We start from the raw sequence: 27,937 nt of genomic DNA on the forward strand, positions 1-27,937 counted from the left end.
TCCTTCAATGAGTTCTAACAAATTACTGCAATTACAATAAAAGCAGGTCAAAACTAAAACCACTGAAAGCAACACAATTTTTAAAAGCACTATAAAAGTGATCAGTAAAGATACATCAAGTACAAAATAGATAAGAGCAAGCAGAGATAATACCAGTCAGATAAGGCAGGCCTGATGTGGAAGAATAAAATGGTCTTTGCCTTTTGCTGAAAAGTAGGTGCCATTCCTTGAGAATAATTTTCTACAATTAAAAGAGTATGCTGATGATATACAGCTCTACATCTACTTTTTTCGAACAGCAGTGGATACCGTTGCGTCCCTTGAGTGCTGTCTCGGGGGTGTACTGCAATGGATGCAGGAGAATGGACTGAGGTTGAATCTGGACAAAACAGAGGTTTTGAGGGTGGTTGCCACTCCTATCAGTGATTTGGGAATCTCTCTCTCTCTTTTTTTTGGGGGGGTGACTGTCACCACAAAGAGTGTGGTCCACAGCTTGGGGGTCCATCTTGACCCAGCACTTACCATTGAGTCCTAGGTAGCATCTGTGGTCTGCACTGCCCAGCTACATCTTCGGCAGATTTCCCAGCTGTGCTCCTATCTTGATGTTGGGGCATTCGCCACTTTGGTCCATGCACTCGTAATATCAAGATTAGACTACTGTAATGCACTCTACATGGGGCTACCCTTGAGATTGATGCGGAAACTACAAATGGGACAGAATACAGCTGCCAGATTATTAACTGGGGTGAAAAAATACCATCACATTTCCCCCACTCTGGTGGCCTTACACTGGTTGCCCATTCATTTCTGCATTGACGTCAAGGTGCTAATACTTACATATAAAGCCCTAAATGGTTTAGGACCTCGATACCTGACAGAATGCCTGCTCCCACCTAGTTCTACTCATGTCGCTTGATCTAGCCAGGTTGGCTGACTGAGGGGCTTGACCCCGAGAGAGGCCTGGAAGGAGAGAACTAGAAACTGGGCCTTCTCGGTGGTGGCCCCTCACCTCTAGAACATCTTGCCCCTTGGGATTCGCCTGGCTCCCTCGCTGGGAGTTTTTAAGAACAAGCTGAAGACTTGGTTCTTCAGGCAAGCCTTCCCCACTTCCATTTCTTCATTCCCTATGTCTTATCATCTGGGACCTTTCTATGTTGTTTGATATTGTTTGCTTTAAATTTTGTTTGTAAGCCACCCAGAGTAAGTAAGTAAGTAAGTAAGTAAGTAAGCAAGCAAGCAAGCAAGCAAGCAAGTAAGTAAGTAAGTAAGTAAGTAAGTAAGCAAGCAAGCAAGCAAGCAAGCAAGCAAGCAAGCAAGCAAGCAAGCAAGCAAGCATGTATGTATGTGTGTCTGTCTGTCTGTCTGTCTGTCTATCTATCTATCTATCTATCTATCTCATTTGTATCCCGCCCATCTGGTCTATACGACCACTCTGTCTTTGAATCTAGATGGGTGGGGTAAAAGTTAATAAACAAACAAACATTTTGGTCTTTGAGTGGGTTGAGAGGGCAATGTAGCCATTAAGCAGAGAATCATGTACTTGGAAGTACAATTTTTTTTTGGACAAAAATGGTTTAGATAATTATAAACATTATTTTTATTCCTTGACTTAACCATTTTGCATTACTTGGACCAACTGCTTTGAGAATGCTGGTTAATTTAATAAGGGTTTTATTAAGCCAGCTAGTTTTGTGAAACAATTGCTGAAAGAGAAGACTGGCCAACAAGGTTCCACCCCTCACTACTGATTTTGGGTATATAATTTGTATAGCCACTGTAACTTTTATATATATTTTTTCTTTGACTTATGATGAGAAGCATGTATTCCTCATAATTGTGCTTTGGATAGGCCTAAGCACTTATACCTGGCCTGTAATATAAATATATTGCATAATCCAAAAGTACATTTAAAAGGTCTTTGCTCAATTAGAACATGAGCCAAAGGCATAGAGCACAAGAGACTTGCTGAAGCTAAACAGTTTTGTTTGTGGGCCAAGCTTTGATGGTCCTCTCCAGTTTTTTTATATATGGCTATATTATCTATGGAAAGGTCTGCTGTAAATACAACCAATATATTACATGAACAGTGACAGTATGGGCTAATGTTTCAGGATTTTTTCTCTTATAGCACCTACCCAGCTTTTGCCTCTCCCTGCTAGCTTTACCTAATAGGCCCATTTCCATGTATTACGTGGTCAACATATGATATCAATCAGCTGCTGTTTGCTTGTTGGCTTCTTTTCGTCTTTCCATGTTCTCAGAAAACATTGAACTACCCTTGGTTTTAAGACATATTCTCTTGAACTAGTACAGAGGGAAAAGGGGTACAAGTCTGAGTACATTCTACTGGTCAACATGCTTCAGCTCAACATACTTAAGACTGAGAGCCAGTTCCTCCTACCTAAACCTGCAAGAGAATAATTCCCTAGATTTGGGCTCCAAGAAGATAATTATCAAATTATGAGAGTGCATATAGAAGCATGGCCATGACAAGGACAGTGTTCTATCTCTGCACACACAAAGATATTCCGGATCTGTTACTTCCAGTATTGCTAAATATAGCACTCATGATAGCTTCCCTTAGATCTCAACTGAAGATGTAAACTAGAATTAAAAAAAAGGTAATATTCCCAAAACATTGCTTTCTCTTTATAATTCTTTACACTAATATTGGGGAGCCTTTGTCCTTTTTTTCAGGCTACAACTCCCATTTTCCATGACCTTTGGGCAGGATGGATGGCACTGATTGGTGTCCGTTACACCTTCACAGATGAAAAGCTGCCTCTGCCCCAGCAATGCCCCTCCTGCTCCCCCTGTGCTTTGTGGTCAAGATGTTAAAGTAGCTTAAGTAGTAAGTGGTGGGGGATATCCTTATTTAATATTAAGATACGCCAACATTCAACAGCTTGTGCTTCATCATTAAGCCTTCTCCAGTTGAAACCAAGCTGACCTTTAGATTTGCTAACAACTATGACAGCAGGTATCCTGGGACTCTTAAGGTTACCTGGTTGAACAAGTGACATTACATGAAAAATCAAGCACAACACTGTAGCACTCAATACAGAATGTTAATACTGCTATTTATTTAGAGACTCGAAAAAGTGAGATATTTTAACAGGCAGGCTGAAGTTAATCTTAGGCTCCTACAAGAAGTCACCAACTCCAGTCAGAACATCCTAAATAGCTGTTAGTACAGTTGTTAATGAAGATATTCTTGATTGATAAACCTCAGGAAATACCTGCTCCCAACACATGTGACTTTACTCTGAAAGATTATGGCACAAAAATCCCTCTGCTTAAATACCATTCTTTTCACTAAATTAAAAAGAAGATTCCACTCATATTTATGGCTATGGCATCATTATCTTAAATAAAAACCTGAACAACAGAGAGGAAGGCTAGTTGTTACACTCTGGACACTGGCGTGTTAAAATTGAAGCATACAGTATAACACATTGAGCCATAGATATTTTCCCCCAAATGTTCAAGCGTTAGCTGAGAACTAAAAGGTTGTTTTTTAATTAGTCCTTCGCCTTCGTAAGCAGATCATCTTCATAGTCACCCATTATCTGTAGTACGTATGTTCCCGTGCACAGAAGGAGTTGTCCTGTAACTTGTGCAATATGTGATAAAAATCGAAGTATCCTCCTGCAGAGGAAAAAAAATAATTTAGAAGTTAAATATTGCATACACCTACACATGTACACATCTGTATACCTTTTGGTGTATGATTTACACTGACACCCCTTTTTACCAGCCACACTGCCCTCCAATGCTCACTTCCTTCCAGATGCTGTTGTGAGCATGCAGCTGTATCACCCGAAATTCACATACTTTGGCTTGCACAAATTAAACTACTTACCATTAAACTCAGTGGGGAAGGGAGATACCTTCCAACCTGAATGCAGATTGTTTCCCAGATCTTATTTTATTACAAATAGCTCCTCTACATTTTATGCACAGGGATGATACAAGTGTTCACTCTTGTGTAGCAAATGCTTAACATCCCCCTAACATCCCATTCACTTCTGTCCTGCTGTTCATACACTGGCCAATCATAGTTAGCAGTTTTTTTTTATTCTATTACTTTATGATACGAGTACTGCAGTGTTTCTGTACCCACAAATTATCCTGAAATGAAGAGCAAGAATTATGTCAGCATAAATTAGTATTAGAGTCGTGTTTTATTACCAGTCTAAGACATTCCTTACTTTTTTGCACTCCTAAGTGTGCTTATTTTCTGTTCAAATTCTTTTGAAGCCATCTGTGTTCATGTTTGTTGTAGACTGTTAAAGTCTTCTAAAGGACAAAAGATTATCTTGCTCCCTTCATTTCAGGACAAGGATTAGCACACAATAGTATTAGAGCCTGTAATCTTCCTTCAGTTAAAAAAAAAACCAAAAACCGAACCAAAAAACCCTAGTCATTTCTAGAGATTCCCCTGACAATAGCTACTACCTAACTACACCCAGAAGTACTGCCAGAATAATGTATGCATTTGGAACTCCTTCTTCTAGGAAGTTTTTTTGCCACTATATTTCAGCAACAGACCAGTGTATGATACACACGTATCTACCATGTTTCCCCAAAAATAAGACAGGGTCTTAATTTTAATTTTTGCTCCAAAAAACCACATTAGAGCTTATTTTCAGGGGATTTTTTTCCATGTGCAACAATCCACATTGATTCAAATACAGTCATGTCATCTTCTTCTGGTTGCTGCACAATGGTGGGGGGGCGGGGTTTCACTTAACTGTGGCTTATTTTGGGGTAGGGCTTATAGTATGAACATCCTGAAAAATCATACTAGGGCTTATTTTCAGGTTAGGTCTTATTTTGGGGGGAAACAAGCTATGTAGTTAAGTGGTGGGTGCTATCGCCACCTAGTGTCAGACTATATGAGATTTCAAACTGCCTAGGGGCATATCACAGGAGCAGCTTGTCAGTTCTCTAACACTGAGCTTACCCAAGCCTTTATCAAAATATCCCACCCACCTATTTAACTGGAGACCTCTCCAAACTTAATCAAGATACCTAAATCACTGACATTTTATTATCTCAGTTTTAAAATACTTTCAAGATAGTTATCTGTATTATTGATACTGCTTTCTGCTTACTGTTGTAGAAACTATGAATGTAGTGTTTCACATTGCAACATGTAAGAATTTATTGCAGTATTTACTTTTAACAACACTACTACTACCACCACCACAGCAACATGCTGTGAAGTCAATTCAGATTCCTGGTGACCTTTTCCAGGAACAGAATGGAAAGGGTGCAGAATCACGCAGATGTGATTCACAATTCCCTTCTTTTGGGTTTGCCTTGGAACTGTGCAGCTTGCCCATGACTACACAGACTGGCTCTTCTCCCAGGAGACTCAGGGAGGAACCAAACTCTCAGCCTCTGGCCCCGCAGCTAGATATTTAAACCATTATTTGTCTAGCATTCAAATGGTGACCCTCAAGGGTCTGGAGTGGCCTGGTGCTTTTACATTTGCTCTTAAGTGATCTTGGAGTAGCTGAACAGGCAAATGGCCATGTTCGCCAAAATCATCAGATTATTCAGGATGGTAAAAACAGTAGGATTATGAAAAGCTCCAAAAGGATCTCTCCAAAATGGGAGAATGGATAGTAAAACGGCCAATACACTTTGGTGGAAGAAAGCGTAAAGCAATGTGTGATGCCTACTGGGACAAAAACCAAACATATAGAATTGTAACTTCACATGAGGTCTCAGCTGGCTGTTGCCGACCAGGAAAGGGATTTCTGTTGCAGTGGAAAGTTCAGTGGGAATAGTGGCCTGGTCTGAAAAATGTAAATTCCATGCCGAGGATTGTTATAAAAGGGACTGAAGCTAAAAAGGCTCAATTTTTTGTGCACAACATACAAACCTCCAATGCAACCACAGTAATTACTGTGTACATTTCTGAGCACCACAGCTCAAAAATTATATTGTATAGCCAGTTAAAGTACAGAAAAGAACATAAATAATTGGTGAGCTAGAACATCTCCTTTATGATGAAAGCTTATGTTTTTACTGTTCAAGGCATTTTGACTTTAGAATCAAGAGCTACAATCCTGTTGTTTTTGTAGAGCTTATTGGCTCCTGCAGGCAAAACCCTTTTCATTTCTTCCTGCCAGCCTCTGACTTGCAGTGATGCAAGCCGGAGATCACACTACACACTTTCTGCTTGTGAAAGCAGTGGGCAGAGAGGAACTATGCACTGAACCTGACTATTCTATGCATGTTTTCAGAAACAGGATACTTGACAAACTTAGTGTGATAAGGGCAAGAAACAGGTTTATATATTTAAATGTGATGTAGACAGAAAGCTTCTCCCATTTTGCTCATCATACTAGATTCTGGAGTCATCCAGTAAAGCTGAATGGCGGGAGATTCATGGCCAACAGAATTATTAGCAAATTATGTCTTCCTAATGCTGTGGGTAATGGAGAACAACCTGGCCCCACTGTCCTCAGTTTCTAGTTTTGTTGCTATCCTACATGTGGAATGAGTCTCAAGAGGCATGCCTCCACTTTCTAGGGGGCTCTGCATGTTAGCTGGGACCCTGGAAAGTCAACTCCCTGACTTTTGTGGAGAGCTCCCATAGGTAGGTGAAAGGACTCTCCTCTTCAAACCCACTGTTCTCCAAATGGTAGGAGAGAAGACAAAGCCAGAAGCAAACTGGTGAAAGGGCTAGAGTGCTTCCTGCTATCCATGGAAACAACAAGGTAAGTCATCAACAACGGAATGGAAGTCCTTCTTGACAATCACAGTGCACAGTGACAACTCTGGAATTGCCTGCTATAAGATCTAGTAGCAGTTACCAGCTCAGATTACTTCCTAGAAGATGATCAAAATCTAGCAGTCATGAGGGGGATGCACTAGCTCCAGAATCAGGATACTATCCTTTGTATACTAGCAGCTGAGGAACAGCAGAAGAGAGGGCTCGTGTCCTGCTTATGGGACTCCCATAGGCACTTGGCTAATTACAGCAACAAACAGTACGATGAACTAAACAAGCAGCGTCCTTACAAACTTTACCTTGCAAGTGTAGGTAGCAGATGTGGTATTACAGTGGTACCTCGACTTATGAACTTAATCCATATTGGGATGGCGTTCATACTGTATTTGAAAGTTCGTAAGTCGAAGCAAACTTTTCCATAGAAATGCACTGAAAACCATTTAATCCGGATCTGCTGGTTTTCGTTTGTATGTTGAGCCACTGTTCGTAGGTAGACGCATTAGTTCCCATAGAAGCCGGTTAATCCGTACTCTACCACTAGGGGGTAATTTTTAATTTTTTTTCTTCTTTTGACCGAAGGTGAACTTAGGTCAAAAAAAGGGCAGGGAAGTTTTTTTTCTTTTTTCTTTTGGTTTGTAAGTTGAGGATCCGTTCGCAGGTTGAAGCAACTTTTTGCAAACGGAGCAGTTCGTAACATGAATCGTTTGCAAGTAGGGACGTTCGCAAGTCGAGGTACCACTGTATTATTTATTGCAACATAATCTAGAGAACCTACTCCACTCCATAAATTCTTACTTTAGTCTACTTCTGACTAAACTTAAACAGAGTATTAATAATACTTTCTATTAGAGCATCTTGAATTATTTTACCTGAAAAAAAACTGTTTATTACTATAAATTTGATCTTACCTTAGTATTGTCTTTGCTCCCATACATTTGATGTCATAGGACACAGAATAGATTTCATAGAAAGTAGCTTTGATATTTAAACATCCAATGAAGTCCTTCGGATTCAGTTTGTACAAGTCCAAGGTAATATTTGCTACCCCCATTTTCTTTGGTTGCTGTACTGCTGTAACTCTATAGATTGGCCCCTAGATCAAAGAAAAGGTGGAGGGGAATCATACATTAAACATTAGGCTTACATAACTGAGGATTTTACTAATTCAGTTCAATAGATGGGTACCCTTGATGTAATCTTATACTGAGCAGCTTACTAATAATAAAACCAATGGTTTAGAACAGCAAGGAATCTTTGAACCACAACCAATCCAAAGCAAGTGTCCAACTAAGCCTATGAGTCCTTCAGAGGTGCCATTATTCCTAATACAAAGTATTTTGCCATGTATGAAGTACTGTTCTCACCAAACATCATGTGAGTGGTGGCTTTTCTACATAAAGTAAACTGGGATTGTTTCCAGACACTCTTCAAAGGCAGCCCCAAGTAGACTGCATTGCAGCACTCCAAGCAAGATGTAACTAAGGCAAGTGTCACTATAGCCAAGTCAGACATTTCCAGGAATTGGTGCAGCAGCCACAGTAGCTTTAACTGTGCAAACAGCTGATGGTGAACCCTGAACATCCAAGTTGAGCAATGAGTCCAGGAACACCTTCAAGCTGCAAATCTGACTTTCCAGGGGGAGTGTAACCATATTCAGTGCAGGCTGGTTCCCTGATCAGTCTACCAATTGACCCAGAACACCTGTCATGTCTGGATTAAGGTTCAATCTGCTTACACTCATTTATAACATTACTGTTATACACTGGTTTAAAACAGAGGCAGCTTCTTTGGGATTATAGAGAAAGGAGAATTAGAAGTTGGTGTCATCAAGATATTGTGCTGAACCCCCCCCCCCAAAAAAACTGGAAGCCTCTCCAGTTTTGTGTATATGATAAAGAGCACACAGAACAGAATTCTCAGGGACACCAATGACCTAGATATCGAACAGGCATCTCCCAGCACCATTTTCTGAAGTCACTCCTTCATGAAATATAGTTCCTCTCCAGAGCGATGGGCCAGAAGCACCAAAACAACAGATGGTCCTGAAAGCAAAGCCAACAGTGTCACACTCCCCCTCTCTGTCCAGTTCCTGGCTTCGTTTATGCACCAAGGAAACCAAAGCAGTCTCTATCCCATAAGTAGGCTTCAAGCCAGATTGAAATGGACCTTGCTAATCCATTTCTTCCAGGAATCCTTGGAGCTAAGAAGTCACCAGATGCTTCAATACTGGATTATAACTGTCCAACACAGTGAGATTCAAGGAGAGCTTTTCCAGCACTGGCACTACTACAGCCTCCTTTAGGAATGCTGGAACCCTGTGTTTCTAGAAAGAGGCATTCACCACTCACTTTACTCACTTGACCAGTCCTCCCATAGCTGCTTTTATGAACTAGGAAGGGCAGGGGCCCAGCACACAAGTGGTGGCTCTCACCCTCTCCAAGAATTCTGCCCATAGGCTCGGACTGCATGGACTGAAATTTATCTATTCTTATGAGACAAGGAGGGAACAAAGTCACATTTCCAGGACCCGTGTCAACTATAGCATTCAAGTTAGACAGGATCTGAGTGACTTTGTCTGCAAAGCACCACACCAGTTCTTCAGAGCAAGGCTGCTGAGTGATCAAGATATAACAGACAAGCATATAACAGACCCTTGACCACTTGAAACAGTTCAGCTAGGTGTCTGTGAGCAGACACAACAACAATGGCAGAAGAGAACAATTTTGTCACTGCCACAGAGTTTCAAAGAATTGTAGCCCACTTACAGTCAGATCCACTTCAAGTTTTCTACAATCATTAGTCTCATCTCCATCTTTTTTTAAAATATATTTTTATTCATTTTCATAGGGATAGGGTTTATGGTAAAAATAGGGAGCCAGGTAAGAGGAGGGTAAGGGTAAGATAGGGTAAAATTCTAGAGAGTGAAAAGTATTCTTACATCCGCTTATACAATTGTATTAAAGATGGAAATCAAACAAAGAGAAAAAACATTATAACAATTTTCCATAATATCTATCATCACTAATCTTCCATTTTCTTGGGTGTTTTCTTTCTTTTTATCTCTGAGTTTACTAGTTTTATAAGTTTAATATTATTCCGCCATCTTATATCCATTGTTCTAAATTGCTCTAATCACTGTTATAACCATTAGTTTGTGTTTATTTTATCATACATTCGTTCACCACAAAATACCTTCTTAAATGTAATGTTTATCTCCACTGCTTTGTCTCCGTATTCTAACCAATATTTTGTGCCCCTCTTATCATATAGTCTTTCATTATCCATCTTGTGGACCACACATCCATTCCCAAGAGCTTCATCCACTCCATATATTGTCTCCTTTGTCTCATCTGCCACAGGATGTCTCCCATCATCTCCATTCTTCTCCCTTTTATATCGAAGTTAATAGTAAACTTCACCATTTGCAGCACTTCTGCTGCTGGCATCTCCATAAGGGGGATTAACAAATTGCGTCTCCACTGCATTGTATCTACACCTTTTTCTTCTAGAACCTTCTGGGGTTTAAGAATAAAATTGCCCCTGTGGTTTTTAAAAGTTGATTTTGTGTCGTAGTTTCAATTCTTTCTCCATCTTCACTGTAAGTTCCATTTGTGTCCCCATGGCTTTAATTTGTTCAAATAGCTAATCCATCTGTTTTTATCTGGTGCAGTACATTAAATGTAATGTTTTAGATATTCTTGAGGATGTCCTGTTGTCCCATAATTGGAGATAGTGACCACAATAGTTATTCACAATACTAGCTTGGGGCAGAAGGTTAACAGGGGGAAGGGCCTTTTCCAAGACTGTTTCTGGCTGCTTCACAGATTTAAATCCATCAGTAGTTTATAGTTATATTGTTCTGAGGGAGCAAGTTTTATTGCCACAACAGAAGCAAAGTTATTTTTTCTCCCTCCTCCTTCCTTTCCATTTCTCTCAGCCAAGCCTCAGATGAAAGGGAGGGGGGAGAGTGTGTTTGCCTATCTGGTTAGATATAGATCTACAGTGGTGCCTCACTTAACGATGTTAATTTGTTCCAGCGAAATCGCTGTAGAGTGAAAACATCGTAAAGCAAAAATAAAAAACCCATTGAAACACATAAAACTCACAGTCCAGCGAAGATCCTCCATACGGTGGCCGTTTTCGGTGCCTGTATAGCGAGGAATCCGTCCAAAAACACAGCGGGGAGCCATTCTGAGCACCCGGTGGCCATTTTAAAAACCCGACGATCAGCTATTTTGATCGTCGTAATGCGAAGAATCGGTTCCCGAAGCAGGGAACCGATCTTCACAAAGCAAAAAAACACAAAACATTTAAAACACTGTTTTGTGATCGCAATTGCGATCGCAAAAACATCATCGTGAAGCGGATTCGTTGTAATGCGGGGTAATAGTTAAGCGGGGCACGACTGTAGTCATGTTCTCTGACAGATTACACACAGTCTCTTCATTGCTTAGGTCTTTAACAGTTCCATATGTAAAACAAGCCACTTTAAGTTGCGTCAAGATTATTTTTTCAAAATTCTTCAGTACTTTTCCACTCTCTGTCTTGGGGCATTCACAGCTCTGTGCCAAAGATGGCACCCACTCAGTTCTGCTTTGAAATTGTGACTTCAAAGAGAGGTCAATCCAGGAATCTCCCAAGCCGCTTCCCTTCTCAGTCAGATTCTGTTACTTTGAATTTCACTTCTCCTAATAAAAGTCCTCCCCGTCCCATGTTTGTAGGGGTCGAAACTGAGTGATCTTGGTCAGTTTCAGGAGCTTCCTGAAACTTGACTGATCTCGTTGCCACTAACCCCCACCCCCTCTCACCTCCAACTTCATATCACTGCTGGCTATTTGGGCTACACTCTACAAGTGGGGATGCTTAAGAGCAATCATGTCCATGTTTTCTTGTAGTTCTACTCTGTATCTTTTGACATCTGTTTAATTTCTTTGGCTCTTATATTTTTATTTTATCAGCTAAATATCATGGAGAAACAATGTTTCTAATATTTACTTCTCAGTAAACATACATGGAATAATGCAGCAATTTCAATTTTGCTCAGGTTAGTGGTCCTTCTTGTCCTTGCATCCCTACAGTGATATAAGAAGGCTCATAGGTAAGCAGGGACCCTAACAACTGTAAGGTGCGAGAAAAAACTGTGCCTTAAGGCAAAGAGGAAGTCCCAGAAACTAATTAAATGAAGAGGGTACAAATCAAGCCTGTAAGCAAAGGGAGAGACCACGTCTTGCAATACTGGAAGCATTAAGGAAGCTGCTATAGAAAAAAGGTTCCAAATGCCCAGTTTAAAAGCTTTGTCTCACTTCAAATGTGAACAGATCTTATAAGCTTGCCATCATTTGTCATACTGTACTTTCACCACTTACTGGCTTCCACTTCTGTCCCTTTTCTAACACCATGAAGTATGTGTTGTCTGCCAGGGACTGGAAGAAGTCTTCCGTATCCACCACTGTGCCATCTTCCTCTAAAACCAGTGTTATCATTCCAGCAGTAATCATTAAGGCATCCAAGGTCTAAAGGAGGGACAGAACAAAACCAAACACTAAATTATAAAATCAATCCCATCTTGTTTTCCCCACCCTTTGAAATAAGATCCACCACACATGCATGTGAAGAAATGGAGATCACTCTTTCCTTCTTCTTGTGTCCCTAAAGCAGACCTGGGCAAAGTGCAGCCCGTGGGCCACATATGGCCCGAGAGCCGCTCCTGTCCGGCCCACCGGTCGCCGCTGAGTGAGCCGGAGCTCCAGCTACGGTCACCCAGCACAGCAGTAAGCAAAACTCGCAAGATCTGATGCTGGGATCTCACGAGTTTTGACTGTTACTCTTGAGCCTGCAGAGTCCCCAACCATTGACTATGCTTGTGATGAAAATTGTAGACAATGAGATCCAGAAGGAACGAGGTTAGGAAAGACTATTTTGAGGGGTCTAAACAAAGCTTTCTAGCTATGTCTCTGGACCCTGAGATTAAACTTCTCTACTAATACAGTCTTTGGACAAGAAGGTGGAGGCATATGTTAGCAGTTGAACACTTGGTAAGTGGCTTACCTTGCTAATCAGCTCCTCTAGACTGCTTGCAACAACTCCTCTTCGACTGCTCCTGTCATGGTTGCAAACACGGAAAGGCCGAGCTGCAGGTGGAAAGGGAGCCAACAAGGTCTGTCTTGCTACTGACCCTACAGAAGCTCCCACAGACAGCAGTGATCTAGAACAGAAACAAAGCCGTTGTTCAATGCACCTATTGTATAGAGATGCCCAAACCATGAAAGGCATATTATTATGCAGTAATGTCATACATAAGGTCAAGTCAGCCAGTCATTTTCACTGAGGATGCATTGCTAAATGTGTAGCTTTTTCCAGGGGGTAGATAACAAACACTGGAGGAAAGGGGCACTTTGTTCTACTGTTGATGTCAGTGACTGTTTTGGCCTGTTATGCGAACTACTTCTATGTGCAGTCTGAATAATTAACAGAAATTGGTGGCTAAAATCCTGTTAACAGAGCTGTGTATTGTAAATGTTGATTATCTTATCAGCAGGTGACATTAATCTCTAGTTTACTTTAAAACTTTCTATCCTCCCCATTCCCAAAGTTCCAAGGATCCCTAGAGATCCCTTTTGAGCTAAGGTAGCTGCTGCTGGTCCCAATCTCAGAGGCAAGACTAGTGGTGGTGATTTTAAGATAGTAAAGGCTCCCTCCCTCCATTCTGTAGCTCACTGGTTCTTAACCTTGGGTTACTCAGGAGTTTTGGACTGCAACTCCCAGAAGCCTTTACCACCAACTGTGCTGGTTGGGGTTTCTGGGAGTTGCAGTTCAAAAACATCCGAGTAACAAAGGTTAAGAACCACTGCTGTAGCTCATAAAAGCTTCCTCAAATCAAAAGGGATCCCTAGGGAGCCTCAGAACCTGAGAAGGATAGAATAGAAAGTTTTAAATTAAATATTAATGTTGCTTGCTGATGGCATCAGCAGCATGTACAAGGGGCAGCACCAACTGCAGGATTTCAGCCACAACCTTCCAGTCCTTTAGATTCTTGCTTTAAAAGGGAAAACGTTACTTTAGAAGTTTGTATACTGCCTTCAAACCTTCAATGCTGACTGACAAAACTATATGCATAGAAATTTAATTCTTTACACAGACAATTTTATAGTTTAAGATTTTTTTAATTGACAGGCACTTTGGATTTTTGCTTTCTTCGGAAAATCCTGAATTTAGCTGTTTAGAGTGGAATCTAACACCAGACATTATAATTCCCTAACTCAAAGAGAAAATGCACCAAGGGTTCCACAACTTCCAGTTACTAAGTAATCATCACAATTTGGCCTGAACTGATTTTCATCTAGTTTACTGATTAAATTTTAGTCTCCAGATTGGCTTATATAAAGATGGTCAAGTTTCTTTGCTCTTCTGCTAAGTGCTAACTCAGGAACTTATGTTTTGCCCAAAGGAAGGGAAAACCCTGCCTAACAACCAGCCTCTCTGTTTTCACAAATAGAGACAAATTGTCCTAATTTGTCCATCTCAGGGTGAAGTTACACATTGAAATACTCCTGGGTTTGCATTGGGTTTAGCATGCTTGAAATGATTTTAAAATACCCATTTACATGTACAGTTGACTATGCATTGTTTTGGCCAGGAAGTATGGTTTTTGTTCAAAAAGTGTGTTTAAATACCCTGTAGCAGCTTGTTTATTTCAATTGGATTATTATCATGATTTATTTTGAATTGTTCTTGCATGTGTGTTCACTTGTGTGGGAGTAAATTGTGTCTGTGGGGTTTGTCAAGTATTGAGTGGATATCAGGATCACAGGTTTCCGGGCTGCAGGGTAAGCTTCACAGCAGAAATGGCTTTTGTCTCCGACACTCATTGTCACCTCAACATGGGGAATGAATTGGCGGTGGCAGTGATAGCGAGTGGGCTGTCAGATGCAGCCAGCATGAAGATGAGTGGGTGCGCAGAACAACAACCTCAAAAGCAATTCCAGGATGATGTATCAACAACCAGAGCATCTCCTTGCAGCTACAGCAGTGTGAAGTTTTATTTTAGTTTTTTTTTTAGTGAAGGCATATCACTCCATGAATGCAAAGCCTTGAGAGGGTGAAACACAGGAAGGTGATGCTGATATTAAAGGGATTTTTAAAAGCCCATGTAGCCCTCTCAACTGATATATCACACATCTCACACCCAAATTAAAAGTTGTCCCAAGAGGATGCACATTCCTGCCCAAAAACCATGTGGCTTTAAACTGATTTTAAAAATCTCAACTCAGCTCCTGATTTATTTTAGTAGCGTAACCATGCTCTCAATTTGTGCTGCTGGGTGTAATCTGACACTTACACACCTAGCAGGGATGCAATCTAGATACAAGTTCTCCTGGCAACAAAATCTACACAATTCTTGGACTTTCCTGTTTCTCCTGAACCCCATTCATATTCTGTATTTTTTGTTTTGTTTTACAATAACAAAATTTTCAGAGAACTTACAAGTTCGCACTTTCCCCTGGCATTTTGCCTGGTTTTAATAAACCTATTCCCTCTGGGGAAGTTTGTAATTCCTCATGGAGCAGCACAGCTTTCTGGGATACTCTGTGTGATTTTAAAAATAATTTCTTCAGTAAGCTCTAGTGGTTTCTGTAGGTCATCTTGCCTCTGATTTGAATTAATTTATGATATTTTAAATGCTTTGTTTTGCTTGGGTTTGTCCAGGATTTCTCACTGAACACTCATGTATCCAAACCCTTTCTTCAGGCAAAATAAATGTAAATGACAGCTACAACATGGATATTAGGATCTGATGTATAACAGTAAGTAAAATAGTAAATAAAACAGTAAATAAAACCTAATATTAGGGCACTTTAAGAACTAAAGAGGTTAGTCTTCAACTTCTTTAGTTTTTTAAGGTGCTGCTACTTTCGCTTTATTTCTATTATTTGTGCTGAAACAGGTTAACACAGTCATCTTTTAAAAAACCTTCTAGTTAGATTACTCACAACTTAGACATTTGTCAAATGCTGTACAGATTTCAAATTCTCTCTGTGAGCCCCATCAATGCTTGTCAGGTTGGCTGGGACTTTTTCTTCCATTCTTTGTTCCATAAATGAGAACACCAGTATTGACACAAAACAGGGTTTATTACAACAGGAGCGGGTCCAACAACATTAACAACATAAAACTGTCCAGGACTAGTTTTGTGCACTGCCCAGAAGTCAGGTCCAGAGTCTTTTTGCGCAGAGACTCTAGCCCCTTCATCACCGGAGGGTTTTCTGTCCTGGGCTCTTTAGCAGAGTTGCCATTGCTGGACTGTGCAAGAGGTTGTGCAGCAAGAATAGCTGCACATCAGTCCACACTGATGACAAGCCTTGTGGTCTCTTAACTCTTGCTCTCATTGCTGCTGGCAGGTCCTCTGCCTTTTCCTCCATCCATGTTGGACTTGGGTTGCTGTGGGTTCACTGAAAGATCCCTACTGGGTTCAGTGTGAAGGTTCGTTTCGGTGTGGGCCAGTCACTCCCAATAAAGGACGAGACGGATTTAAACTGTCAACTGGATCAGTGTTTATTTGTACATCAACCATAACTGGAACTTCTGGGATAACAGGTTCTAATGTCTCTTGCGCTCCCAAACCCGAGCGCAAGGGTGTCCATAAACTTTCAATAAACGGGTTACTGTCCTCAATAGTCCATGGTCCCGTTACGCCTTTCTCAGGCACCTGGTTTTCCTCAACCTCCTCTTCAGGGGGAATCAATGGAAGTGTCTCTTCATCGTCGCTCCATCCCCATAAGGACGACCCCTCTCCGGCATTGGCCAACCACGGTCCAGGTAAACTCCCTTCTTCTGCAACTCGGCAAGATGCCATGCTTTCTTTCTCTCAATTTCCCTCGCCACAGCTTCCCTTTCCTCCCTTAGCCTACGCCTCCATTCTTTTGATTCAGTTTCTCCCCAATATGTGGGTCGGGGTTTCAAACCTTGGTGTCTTCGTCTTTCCGCCTCCTCATGGGGCACCTTCACCTGCTCCCACTTGCCGGTCCAGGGATCTTCAACCCATATCCACTCTCAACCGTCTGGGAAGGAAGGAGGGGGGAATGTCTGGGTATTTTGGGTCCACGACAGGAGCGACGGCACTCCTACATAGGCCTCCTGTTTGGGGGCCTCACATTCAGCAACATCTCTTTCTTTTCCAATCATCCCAATATGAAAGATGGGTGGCAGGCATGGATTAAGGTGCCTTTCAGCTTCTACTTTAGACACCTGAAATTGGACCAAGAACCTGGTCCACGTATCTTCTTATATACTCCCAGTCCCCAGGCGATTCAGGGTCCTCCGAGATCCCTACTGTGTGTCCAAGTGACAGGACTCTCAATGGCATCACCCCAAGAGCCTTCTCCCTTTCCCTCGTCTTCTTCCACCACCACCACACCAGGGAGCAAGTCCCCAGTCTGTACAAAACAACAGACCCTTTTCTCACCTTCACCTTTCCCTTCCTCCTCCACCTCTGCCTCCAATCCCGCTTTCATAGCCCCTATTTCCAAGTTTTCTTTCCCCCCTTTAGGGGTTGCTCCTCCATTCCTGGGCTTTCTTCTGTTCCGGAGCGTCTCCTTTGACCTGCCCCTTCCTGGATTCCTGCACAAGCTCCCTCTTCCTGGTCACTAGAGTCTTTCTCAGGGTTGGGTTCTCCTAGGGAGTCATAGGTTAGCAAAATCTCTATTGTGACCGTGGAGAAATTCAATCAATGCAGCACTTATGTGCACACAATCTATATGAGTAGAAAAGAAGACTTAGCAAATGGCTGAGATAACACTATTGAAGCAGTCTTCTTCTATTAAAAAAAAAAGACTGATTATCTCAACATTTTAATTTATTTTAAATTTTACCTATATTTCATATATAATTTTAAATTGTGTAATGCTCTGATATAGAGAAAGTCTCCCACAGGTCTAAAGGGGAGCTCGTTGTCTGGAACTCATTGGGTTTCAGGGGTAGGTGAGATGGCCCACTGAAAGGGGCACCTGTGCCACTGCCTCCATTCTCACACCCTCATTAAATGTGATTACCCCTTATTTCTTAAGGGTACACAGTGAATCTTCTCCTTTCCTTTTTTGTCAGAGAATCCCGACTAACTATCTTAGAAGTTATCTGTATAACTTACAGATATTCACATTTTACATAGAAGCAAGTCTAATCGAGTTTGGAGGGAATAACTGGCCCACAGATTAGGCATCCTTCAGTCTCGAGAGACTATGGTAACGTGCTCTGTATGGAGGACTTGGAACAGCATAAAGTGCGGCTGAGAAGGCCATTTCGAGAGTGAAAATCCCTTCCACGATGAAGACAAATATTATCTGTCCCCTGTCTAGCTCCCTGATTTTGCTGCTTTTGTGACTTCCTCTTTGCCTCGGCCTGCTGGACAAGGGTCTCTTCAAATTGGGAGAGGCCATGATGCACCGCCTGCCTCCAGGCTGAACGCTCAGATGTCAAGGTTTCCCATCTATTGATATCCATTCCTAAGGCCTTCAGATCCCGCTTGCAGATATCCTTGTATCCCAGCTGTGGTCTCCCTCTTGGATGATTTCCCTCCACTAATTCTCCATATAGGAAATCTTTTGGAATCTGACCATCACCCATTCTCACAACATGCCTGAGCCAATATAAACATCACTGTTTTAGTAATGTATACATGCTAAAAATTCTAGCTCGTTCTAGGACTACTTTATTCGGAACTTTGTCCTGCCAGGTGATACCAAAAATGTGTCAGAGACAACACATATGGAACATGTTCAGCTTCTTCTCTTGCCATGCACAAAGGGTCCAGGACTCACTCCAGTACAGGAGTGTGCTCAGGACACAGGTTCTATAGACCTAGATCTTGGTATATGCCTTCAGCTTCTTATTACGCCCCTCTTTGTGAGTCTAGAGAACATGGTAGCTGCTTTGCCAATGCATTTGTCCAGCTCAGCATCTAGGGAGAGAGTGTCAGAGATCGTTGAGTCAAGGCATACAAAGTCATGAACAACCTCCAATTGTCGTGTGGAGATGGTAACAGAGGGAGGAGAGTACACGCCCTGGCTGAAGACTTGTGTTTTCTTCAGGCTGCTTGTTAGTCCAAAGTCTTGGCAGGCCTTGCTAAAATGATTCATGAGTTGTTTGTGCTCTTCAGCAGAGTGGGCAAAAATGGCTGCATCATTGGTCGAACAGGACGTTGGTCTTTGCTTTCAATCTAAAGAGATTAAAGAACTTTCCATCTGATTTAGTCTGGAGATAGACACCTTCTGCTGGAGTTCCAAAGGCGTGTTTCAGCATGACAGCAAAAAAGATCCCAAACAGGGTCAGTGCGAGGACACAGCCCTGTTTCACTCCACTTCGGATGTCAAAGGGATCTGATGTTGAGCCATCAAAAACTACAGTGCCCTTCATTTCTTTATGAAAGGACCTGATGATGTTAAGGAGTCAAGGTGGACATCCAGTCTTGAGAGGTATTTTAAAAAGGTCATCCCTGCTAACCAAATCAAAGGCCTTTGTGAGATCTATGCAGGCCACAAAGAGTGGCTGTTGTTGTTCCCTACATTTCTCCTTCAACTGTCTGAGGGAGAATACCATGTCAGTGGTGAATCTATTAGCTCAAAAATCACACCATGATTCTGGATAGACTCTGTCTGCAAGGACCTTGAGTCTCGTCAGCACAACACGGGCAAGCAGCTTCCTTCCAACACTGAGAAGAGAGATGCCATGGTAGTTATTGTAGTCCTTTGTTCTTATACAATGTGACAATGTTTGCATCCTTCAGGTGCAGCGGTACCTGGCCTTCTCTCCAACAAAGACAAAAGAATTCATAAAGCTCAGTATTGATTATCTCTTTACAGCACTTCAACAGGGATGTTTTCCTTGCCGGAGGTGTGGGAATCCAAGGCTGCTTTTATTTCTGCTAAAATTGGTTTGCTATCCAACTCTTCCAAGACAGGCAGGCACTTGATGTTTTTAATGCCTCTTTGGTTACTGCATTCTCTCTGGAATATAGCTCAGAGTAGCGCTGCACCCAGCATTTCATCTCCTGTGCTCGGTCCTGGATGGTCACACCTGTAGCAGACTTCAAAGGAGCAGATTTCTTCTGTATTGGACCTAAAGCCTGCTTGATACCTTCATACATTCCCTTGAATGTACCCTTACCTGTGTGTCCGCTGCTATCTGTATCTGAGAGCAGAGCTGAAGCCAGTAATCATTAGAACATATCCTGGCAGCCTGTAGGATTTTGCTATGAGCAAGTCAAAGAGCCTGCAAGTTGTACTCACTAGGACAGGCTTTGTATGCTGCTAGAGCTCTCCTCTTATCGATGGCTGGTATCAACTCATCCGAATGGACTTCGAACCAGTTGGCCGTCTTTTTGGTCTTCTTGCCAAATGTGGACAAGCCCGTATTATATACAGCATTCTTAAAATGTTCCCATCTTTCAGGTGCATTTGCATTAGCTGGGCCTGGAAGTGTTTCCTCAAGCGCTTGGGCAAATTCCTCCACTTTTCTTTGTTCTTGAGTCTTGCTGATATCAATATGTGGTCTTCCTTTTTTGTGTGATACAATCTCTTTGTTTGCAGTTTTACTCTACTACACACCAGGGAGTGATTAATATCACAATCAGCACTGTGGTAGCTGTATGTGATCGCAATACTAGGAAGGCTAGAATGTGTACTGAGGATCAAATCGAGCTGATGCCAATGCTTGGATTTTGGATGTCTCCAGGAAACTCTGTGTTGAATCTTCATATTAAAGAATGTGTTGCTGACACAAGACCATAATAACAGCAAAACTCCAGCAGCATTGGCTATTTTTGTATATCTTCCCAATTCCAAAATGGCCTAGACAAGCGGGTCAAGAATTGTGATCAACACCAACTCTAGTGTTAAAGTCTTCTAGAATGAACAGTGGCTCTCTTTCAGGGACTTTTTTGATAGTAGCTGCCAGATCGTCATAGAATTTGTCTTTGACTTCTGTTGTGGATGACAGTGTTGGTGCATATGCACTAATGAGGGTGATCAGTCCTACTGATGAGTGGAGCTACAGAGACAGTATTCTTTCACTCCCCACGGTAGGTGGAAGAATGGATCTCAGCAGAGTATTTCTGACTGCAAAGCTAACACCATATTCCCTGGTCTCATTCAATGGTTTTCCCTGTCAGAAGAATGAAGTTTTTTTCTTTGCCGAGTCTGGCAATCCCGTCTCTTGCAGGGCAACAATGTCCACCTGCAGTCTACTCAGTTCCATGTCGATGACAGCTGTCTTGTGCACGTCGTCTATTTCCTGGAGGTCGTCAGAAAAGTCTTGTCAGAAAAGCCAGGGGTCATTGTCCAAACATTCCAGGTGCCCAACATTAGGGCAGAAATTTTCTTGTGATTGTTACATGGTGCAGGGTTATTGATCTGCTTGTCAGCTTTCACCCTAAACCCCACGCACCCCATGACGTTAACAGACTGCGGCGAGGTAGCACCTTACTGACTGGGGGCTGCCCAGCTTAAAGCAGGTGGTAGCTACCTAGTGAGGAGCAATGACCTCCCCCACCATTAGAAGTCGCCCCTGGCATCATACTCTATGCCAATTGAGCAAAGACTTATAACCAGTAACTGCTACTTCCTGTATTGTTTCGATGCTGTAAGCAAAGCTGGAGTATTTTCTCCAGAGCACAAAGCCTGGGTAAAATAATATGGAGAATAGGCTGTTACCCAAGTAGCAAATCCCCCTCTTCACATCGTTGAAATAGTCCAATGGAAAGGCAAGAGGCAATACAACTGGTTCCAGCGACGTCGCAGGAATTGCCAGAATGACACGAACTGCCTCCAGGACTCCCGCTCCGGATTTTGCCTTGAGGTTAACTCCTGAAGCCTCTTCCATCAGTGGATATAGCCACAAGGCAGTGGAGGTTTGAAATCAGAGTTTTCCTTCTCCTAGATGGTATGCCTTCCAAGGCTGATGAGCCCCAGCTACCTGGCAACTGGCCCATGTGCATTAAATTATTAATTCTCTCTCCCCCCCTTCACAAGAGCCATAACAAGTCTTCAACTGCCAAGCAATAAAATGTTTTGCTCTTGAAATTCCATGTGCTGCAATGCAATTCTGAAAGGTTTCACAATTTATGAGAGTAGAATTCCACTGGCTTTATTGTTTAGCCAAGACTTATGGAAGAGAGGTTTGCATAAATATCACCATGGTTCAAACTGTAAAGAGTGGTTTATTTGCCTTGGGACTAATTCATGTGACATTTGTCTCCAGAAAGACTTTATTTCTCTGAATGATTACAGACTTGTGCAAAAAGTAATTCAAGAAGATTAACTGTGGCAAAAGGTCTCAGTGGGGTAAAGCCAGACAGATGTCAAACTACAGATTACAGCCCATATGGCATTCAACCACAGTCTGCAACTGAATAAGGCCCCATATGTCAGATTTAAGTGGAGTGTTATGAAAAAGTCAAGATCCTAACATTAAACATACCGTTGCTGCTCTCTGCCATCAACTTGCTTTCAACTTAGATTTTTGGGGTTTTGAGGTATCTGGGATGTTCAGGGAATGGCTTACCCTTGCAACTCCTCCTCCAGTCAGTTATCTTGTGTGAGCATCTATGCTACCCCACACTTGCTCTCATTTTTAAAAAATGGAAATAAAGCCCTGTTTATTTATTATAACATATGCAAACCGATGCCCTACTAACATGTTATTTACCACAGTCTAGTATATCAGCATAAAAATTTACACTTATTCACAACAGTAGATTTCACCCTAACATTCATCCAACAGGACAATGGTTTGGAGGCACCTAGAAGATTCACATGCAAAATCACCCTAGACTTTTATAAACTGGGTGCATCAAGTTCTGTTTGGGCTGTTGCCCTACAATAGTGACTCCTACAAATGGAGTTTTATGGCAAGGAATCCTGTGAAATGCGATAAAACAACTGGATCCCAAGAAAACTTAGCCTGCCGCAGGGGAACCTTCAGAAGAGGTCCAAGTATCCTTGCAGTGGTTAAAATGTCGAACTAGGTGTCCCAGACAAAGCTCATTGGATGACCCCAGGTTAGTCACCCTGCTGAAATTAACGGGGTTTAAGTTGCCACCGCTACCCCGTCCCACTGATTTCAATTAAGTCTACTCTAAGCGACCCAGCCCGGATCCAAACACAGGAGAATCCGAGATTGGTACCATATGCTATGCTAGCACGGCAGACAAACCAAGGCTGCGCTAACCAACTGCCGCTCACTTGTTTCTCCCTTTCTTGTAGCAAGTTACGTTATATTAGCACTTCGTAGTACGCTTTCTCCCATCATTCACAGGACCTCCAGCCAGCATTACTCCCTCCTCCCCTCCCTTCTTAATAGTAAACTAACATATCTTATCAAACCCGCTAGTTGATTTAGAAGTTGAGCCCAGCGTCGCTTGAGAACCACGAAACAATGAGAACCCGTTGCCTGCCGTAAGAACGTGCCGGCAGGCAGGGACCCAGAGCACGAAAGGAGCGGAAACCTCGGGCGGAGGGTCTCTCTCTCCCCCCCACGCCGCCCCCCCCCCCAATTTAACAAGAGCGGCAGCCAGGCAGGAATGCAGAACAGGGCGAAGGAGGGAGCGGGGGGGGGGACGGGGGCTCGGTGGGTGGGTTTGTGGCGGAGGGAAGGCGACGCCATATGGCAGCCCAGAGCGAAGCCTCTCCGTCTCGCAAGGCAACGATGCTCGGCTTTTCCGAGAGACTCCCCCGGGGGAAGGGAGAGGGAAGGGCCCGGCCTCGCCCCGGGGGGGGGGGGGAGAGGTCGGCGCCCCAAGACCACGCCGCCCGGACTAAACTTTACAAGCACACTTACTCAGCCTGCAAGTCCGGTTTCAGCAGCGTCGAATGGGTTACTATCAAGTTCCGCCAAGTCGCATCCAACTCGCAGTAACCGAATAGCATTTTCAAGGTGAGTGAGACATCTTAAAAAGTAGCTTTACCTAGACTTTGCTCAGAGACTAGTCGTGAAGGAAGGAGTTTCTAGAGCGGGTAGAGCGTTGAAGTCACATCTCCTGCATCGCGGTCCAAAATGTTGGGCACTAGATCGCGCTGGCTGGTGGAGGGTCTTCCTCACCAGGAAACCTGCACGAAGGCGCCCCAAACCTCTGCTACAGCCGCCCGGCAACACTCACCTGAACATCACCACCGCGTACTCGCAGGCGCTCTCGAGTGCCATCGTACGCCTCAGCCGGCCGCCACCTCTTCCTCCACCTCCTCCTCCTCTTCTTCTTCTTCCCGGTTTACGACCGACCTTCCACAGAACAGCAAGACGGGCGTCTCCGCCTTTTTGCTTAAGAGCCGAACAATGACGTAGCGCCGCCCCTCAGGGCCGAGGGGGGGCCATCATCAGGCTGGACCGCCCATGCCTGGTGACCGGGAAGAGGAGGGGGGTGGCGGCTGTCGGCTCAAGTGGAGGCGGGGGGGGGCAATGCTTGGGCCTGACGCACGTCAGGGGGAAGGGGCACCTCCACCCCAATTCTCTGTGTACCTTTTCAATGCCTTGAGTAGTACCACTTCGAAAGGTACCTACTTAGAACTCAGTCCTGTGGGCCGTACTCGGTTTAGTGGTGCGTACTGTGAGGTCAGCAGGTGTAAGAGAAGAACTGTTGGATAACTCGGGGTTTTAGGTATCTGGATATGGAGTTCAGTTCCCCACTGTGCCTCTTTGAGGGGGAGCTGGACTCGCTAATCCTTAGAGTAGTACCACTTCTTTCATTCTTTCTTTCTCCTTTTGAGGTTAACTGTATCATCAGTCCCCACATGCTTCTCCCCCACACCTTTCAAAACTGCTCCCCCATACCTTTCAAAACTGTTTTCTGTCTTCCTGAAATATTTTTATTACAGGGCCATAAAATAAACATAGGCCTAATTACTGCATGTAACCAATGAACATTTAGAATATGAAAGTGCTATTTCATCTGCATTTCATTCCATTTCTTTCTATTTCTTAATGTCTGATGAAGTGGATGTTTCCACGAAAGCTTGCATGAAAATATAATAGTTTTTCAGGTGCCACATGTTTTTGTCTTTGTTTTGTTTCTTTGCTTTTTGCCTGATATGCTTACACAGACTGACATAGGTACCTCTTCTAAAGCCATAATTAGCTTGTCACAAATTTAAAGACCCTGTTACTTACCCACTACTTTTAGAAACATCCATCAAAACCCAATCAGAAGGATGTTAAGAAAATGTTGGAAAATAACACCTTTGCTTGCTTCTTTAACACTGGGTGTCAGTAGGGAGCAAGGGGACCCAGAAGGAGACTTCCAAAAGAACATGAGGACTGCATACATTTGGCATCCCCTCAGCAATGACAGAACTTGATCTACTCCAGAAGGACCACTGCATTGCTTCTTACATCAAAAAGAAGAAAAGGAGAACATGCTGTATGGAGTTGTATGGCAAACATGGAGTTGTAACTAACTGGGCAACAGTTTTTTCCACATAACAAAGGCTTTGACCTTCCTTCCTGCTGTTCCTTTGTTACCACCTTTCCTCTCCTATGTTTAAGAATAGACATGTGGCGATGTAGCTCCACACTATAAAAAGGGAAAGAATATAAGCATGTATTCTGAGTAAAGTGTTTTGTTTTGTATAACCAAGAAGCATCAACATTTATCATTTATTCTGTTCCAACAGAAGGGAGAGACTGACTCAGTCTCACTTGCACCATAAAAGTGAATAGCCAAATTCCAGATCTCTTCAACATTTTATTCTTTTTTAAATACAGTGGGGTCTTGACTTGAGAACTTAATCCGTATTGGAAGGCGGTTCTCAAGTCAAAAAGTCTGTAAGTCAAGTCTCCATTGACCTACAGTGCATTGAAAACCCATTAATCCCGTAACAGGCCGTTTTTGTTCCATTTTGGTTTTTTTCTGGTCTGTAAGTCAAATCTCAGTCTGCAAGTCAAACCTAAATTTTGCGGCCAGAGAAGTCTGTAACTCAAAAAAGTCTGTAAGTCAAGCCGTCTGTAAGTCAAGGGTCCACTGTAGCCAAATCCCAGATCTCTTCAACATTTTATTTTTTTTTAAAGATGGCCAGCAGGCTTTGGCCACATACTGAGAGCCACTCAAAAAGAGGCATGTAATGCTGAAAAGTTTTGGAACCACAGGTAGAAGAGGTTTGTGTTTGTGTGTTACTGGTAAAAACTTTTACAACTGCGACATAATTCTCTGTGATGTCTGTTTCAGAACTTTCTTCTTTAAAAGTGCCAGGGATTTCCTTCCCCTCTGCCATGGAATAATTTACAGCCTCATGGATCCACATGGACTTCTCTTTTGAAGTTAGATATAATAAGCCATAAAGGGCAAAGGTCAAGTACATATGTGAATCAGTGGCCTTGGACAAGGACAAGTCCAGGTCTTCAACGATTCATTGAAAGCCTTTGAGTAGAAATAGACTAGCTGGCATTCTGGATGCCATTAATAATGGGGCTCCATCATCTTATTCTTATTAAAGAATAAGAAACCTTATCTTCAGCATCCCTTGGAAAGCTGTGACAATATGCTACCAAGGGTTTTATTTATCCCCCTCTCTCTCCAATTTAAATCACAGCATGCTGTGAATCTTTTAGAAAAATTGTGTTGGACAATCTTGAAAGTTGCAGAACCACAGAATGAAGTTTTGGAATAATACTCCAATACTTTGGTTGTACTTAGCACAAATTTGCCTCCATGTGCTTCACCTACTTCACCTCTGTCTTCACTGCTGTTAGCTCATATGTATATGAAGGAACTAGAAGGATGTGGTGGCGCTGTGGGTTAAACCACAGAAACCTCTGTGCTGCAGGGTTGGAAGACCAGCAGTCGTAAGATCGAATCCACGCGATGGAGTGAGCTCCCGTCGCTTGTCCTAGCTTCTGCCAACCTAGCAGTTCGAAAGCATGTAAAAATGCAAGTAGATAAATAGGTACCACTATGGTGGGAGGGTAATGGCGTTCCGTGTCTAGTCGTGCTGGCCATGTGACCATGGAAACTGTCTACAGACAAATGCTGGCTCTATGGCTTGGAAACGGGGATGCGCACCACGCTCTAGAGTTGGACATGACTGGACTAAATGTCAAGGGGAACCTTTACCTTTATATGAAGGAGCAGCTTTGTTTTTGCTGAGCAAGAGAAGGTGTTTTGGTGAGATGAACTACTGTACTTTCAACTGCCTCCAAAGTGACCAATTCAACAAAAGCACCAATCAGATCAAAAGAACATTAGCAGAAAATCCCTTTAAATGGTTGGTAGGGTTTTCCAGATCCATGGACTCCCTAGCATAGGGGTGCCACCTTGGGGTTGTTCATCCTGTTAGGTTGCAACTCCCATTAACTTTAACCAGCACAGCTAATGACAAGGGGCTATGGGAGTTGTAGTACAGCAACATGACAGGTCACAAGTTGCCTACCCATGCCCTAGCACAGCCTTCTCCAACTTTATGCCTTCCAGATATATTAGATTATAACCTCCATCATTTCCCAGCAGTTGTAACTCAATGGAACTACAAAGCACCCGATTAAGGGAGGCTGCTCTAGAAAAAATTGTAGGTGGCTCAGTCTGTTGTTTTAGATTCTTGCTTCTTTGAGCAGTGGGAAGCTTTAGGAAACCCTTTTCCTTTTGAATGTGGGAACAGTAGAATGTGTGTTGGCTTTTGCATAAAGTTATTTTTGGCGACTATATATAGGCATCCAGAAATGCCAGTCAAGGTTACAAAAATCTAGATACTGTACAGTTTGATTTCATTATTGTTTGCCCATGTGTGAAATGACAAACTTGATTAGAATCTCCTGCTGCGATTTGGTACCTGTCACATACAGCACTGATGGTACCTGTCTGTCATGGGTTTGGAGGGAAAGTTCCATCCTATGGGAGTAGAAGGCGGGACATCAGGGGGGAGGAGCTGTACTGTATATATATTTGGAGCTTGTGTGGAGAGAGAGGAGTGGGAGTCTGTGTGTCAGACTGAGTACAACTGTGTGTCAGTTAGTACATACCTGATAGGTTCAGGTTTCTATTTAGGTAGCCAGAACTGATAGGTTCAGGGTCTGTGCATTACCTTAAAGGGTTCAGTGGGAACCAAGCTGTTATATGTGTGTGATTGGGGCTATGCCACGTTACATTATCCTATTTACCTGATTCTTTTATTTATCCTGTTTGTTGTCTCAATAAACCTTGTTCTTTTATTTATTAAA

General features: G+C 42.7%; 1 protein-coding gene across 1 annotated transcript; it reads right to left on the bottom strand.

The window, feature by feature from the left end:
* Positions 1-3,063: 3,063 nt before the first annotated feature.
* CIDEA (cell death inducing DFFA like effector a) lies at positions 3,064-24,064 on the bottom strand. The gene is made up of 5 exons (XM_072998793.2): positions 23,895-24,064; positions 12,797-12,953; positions 12,115-12,261; positions 7,657-7,841; positions 3,064-3,648 (listed from the first exon to the last, which is right to left on the bottom strand). The coding sequence occupies exons 1-5, from the start codon at positions 23,936-23,938 to the stop codon at positions 3,522-3,524; spliced, it is 660 nt and encodes a 219-aa protein (XP_072854894.1). The 5' UTR covers positions 23,939-24,064; the 3' UTR covers positions 3,064-3,521.
* Between the last annotated feature and the right edge of the window lie 3,873 nt (positions 24,065-27,937).

The sequence above is a fragment of the Pogona vitticeps genome, chromosome 4 (assembly GCF_051106095.1).
Source record: "Pogona vitticeps strain Pit_001003342236 chromosome 4, PviZW2.1, whole genome shotgun sequence".
Taxonomy (NCBI): domain Eukaryota; kingdom Metazoa; phylum Chordata; class Lepidosauria; order Squamata; family Agamidae; genus Pogona; species Pogona vitticeps.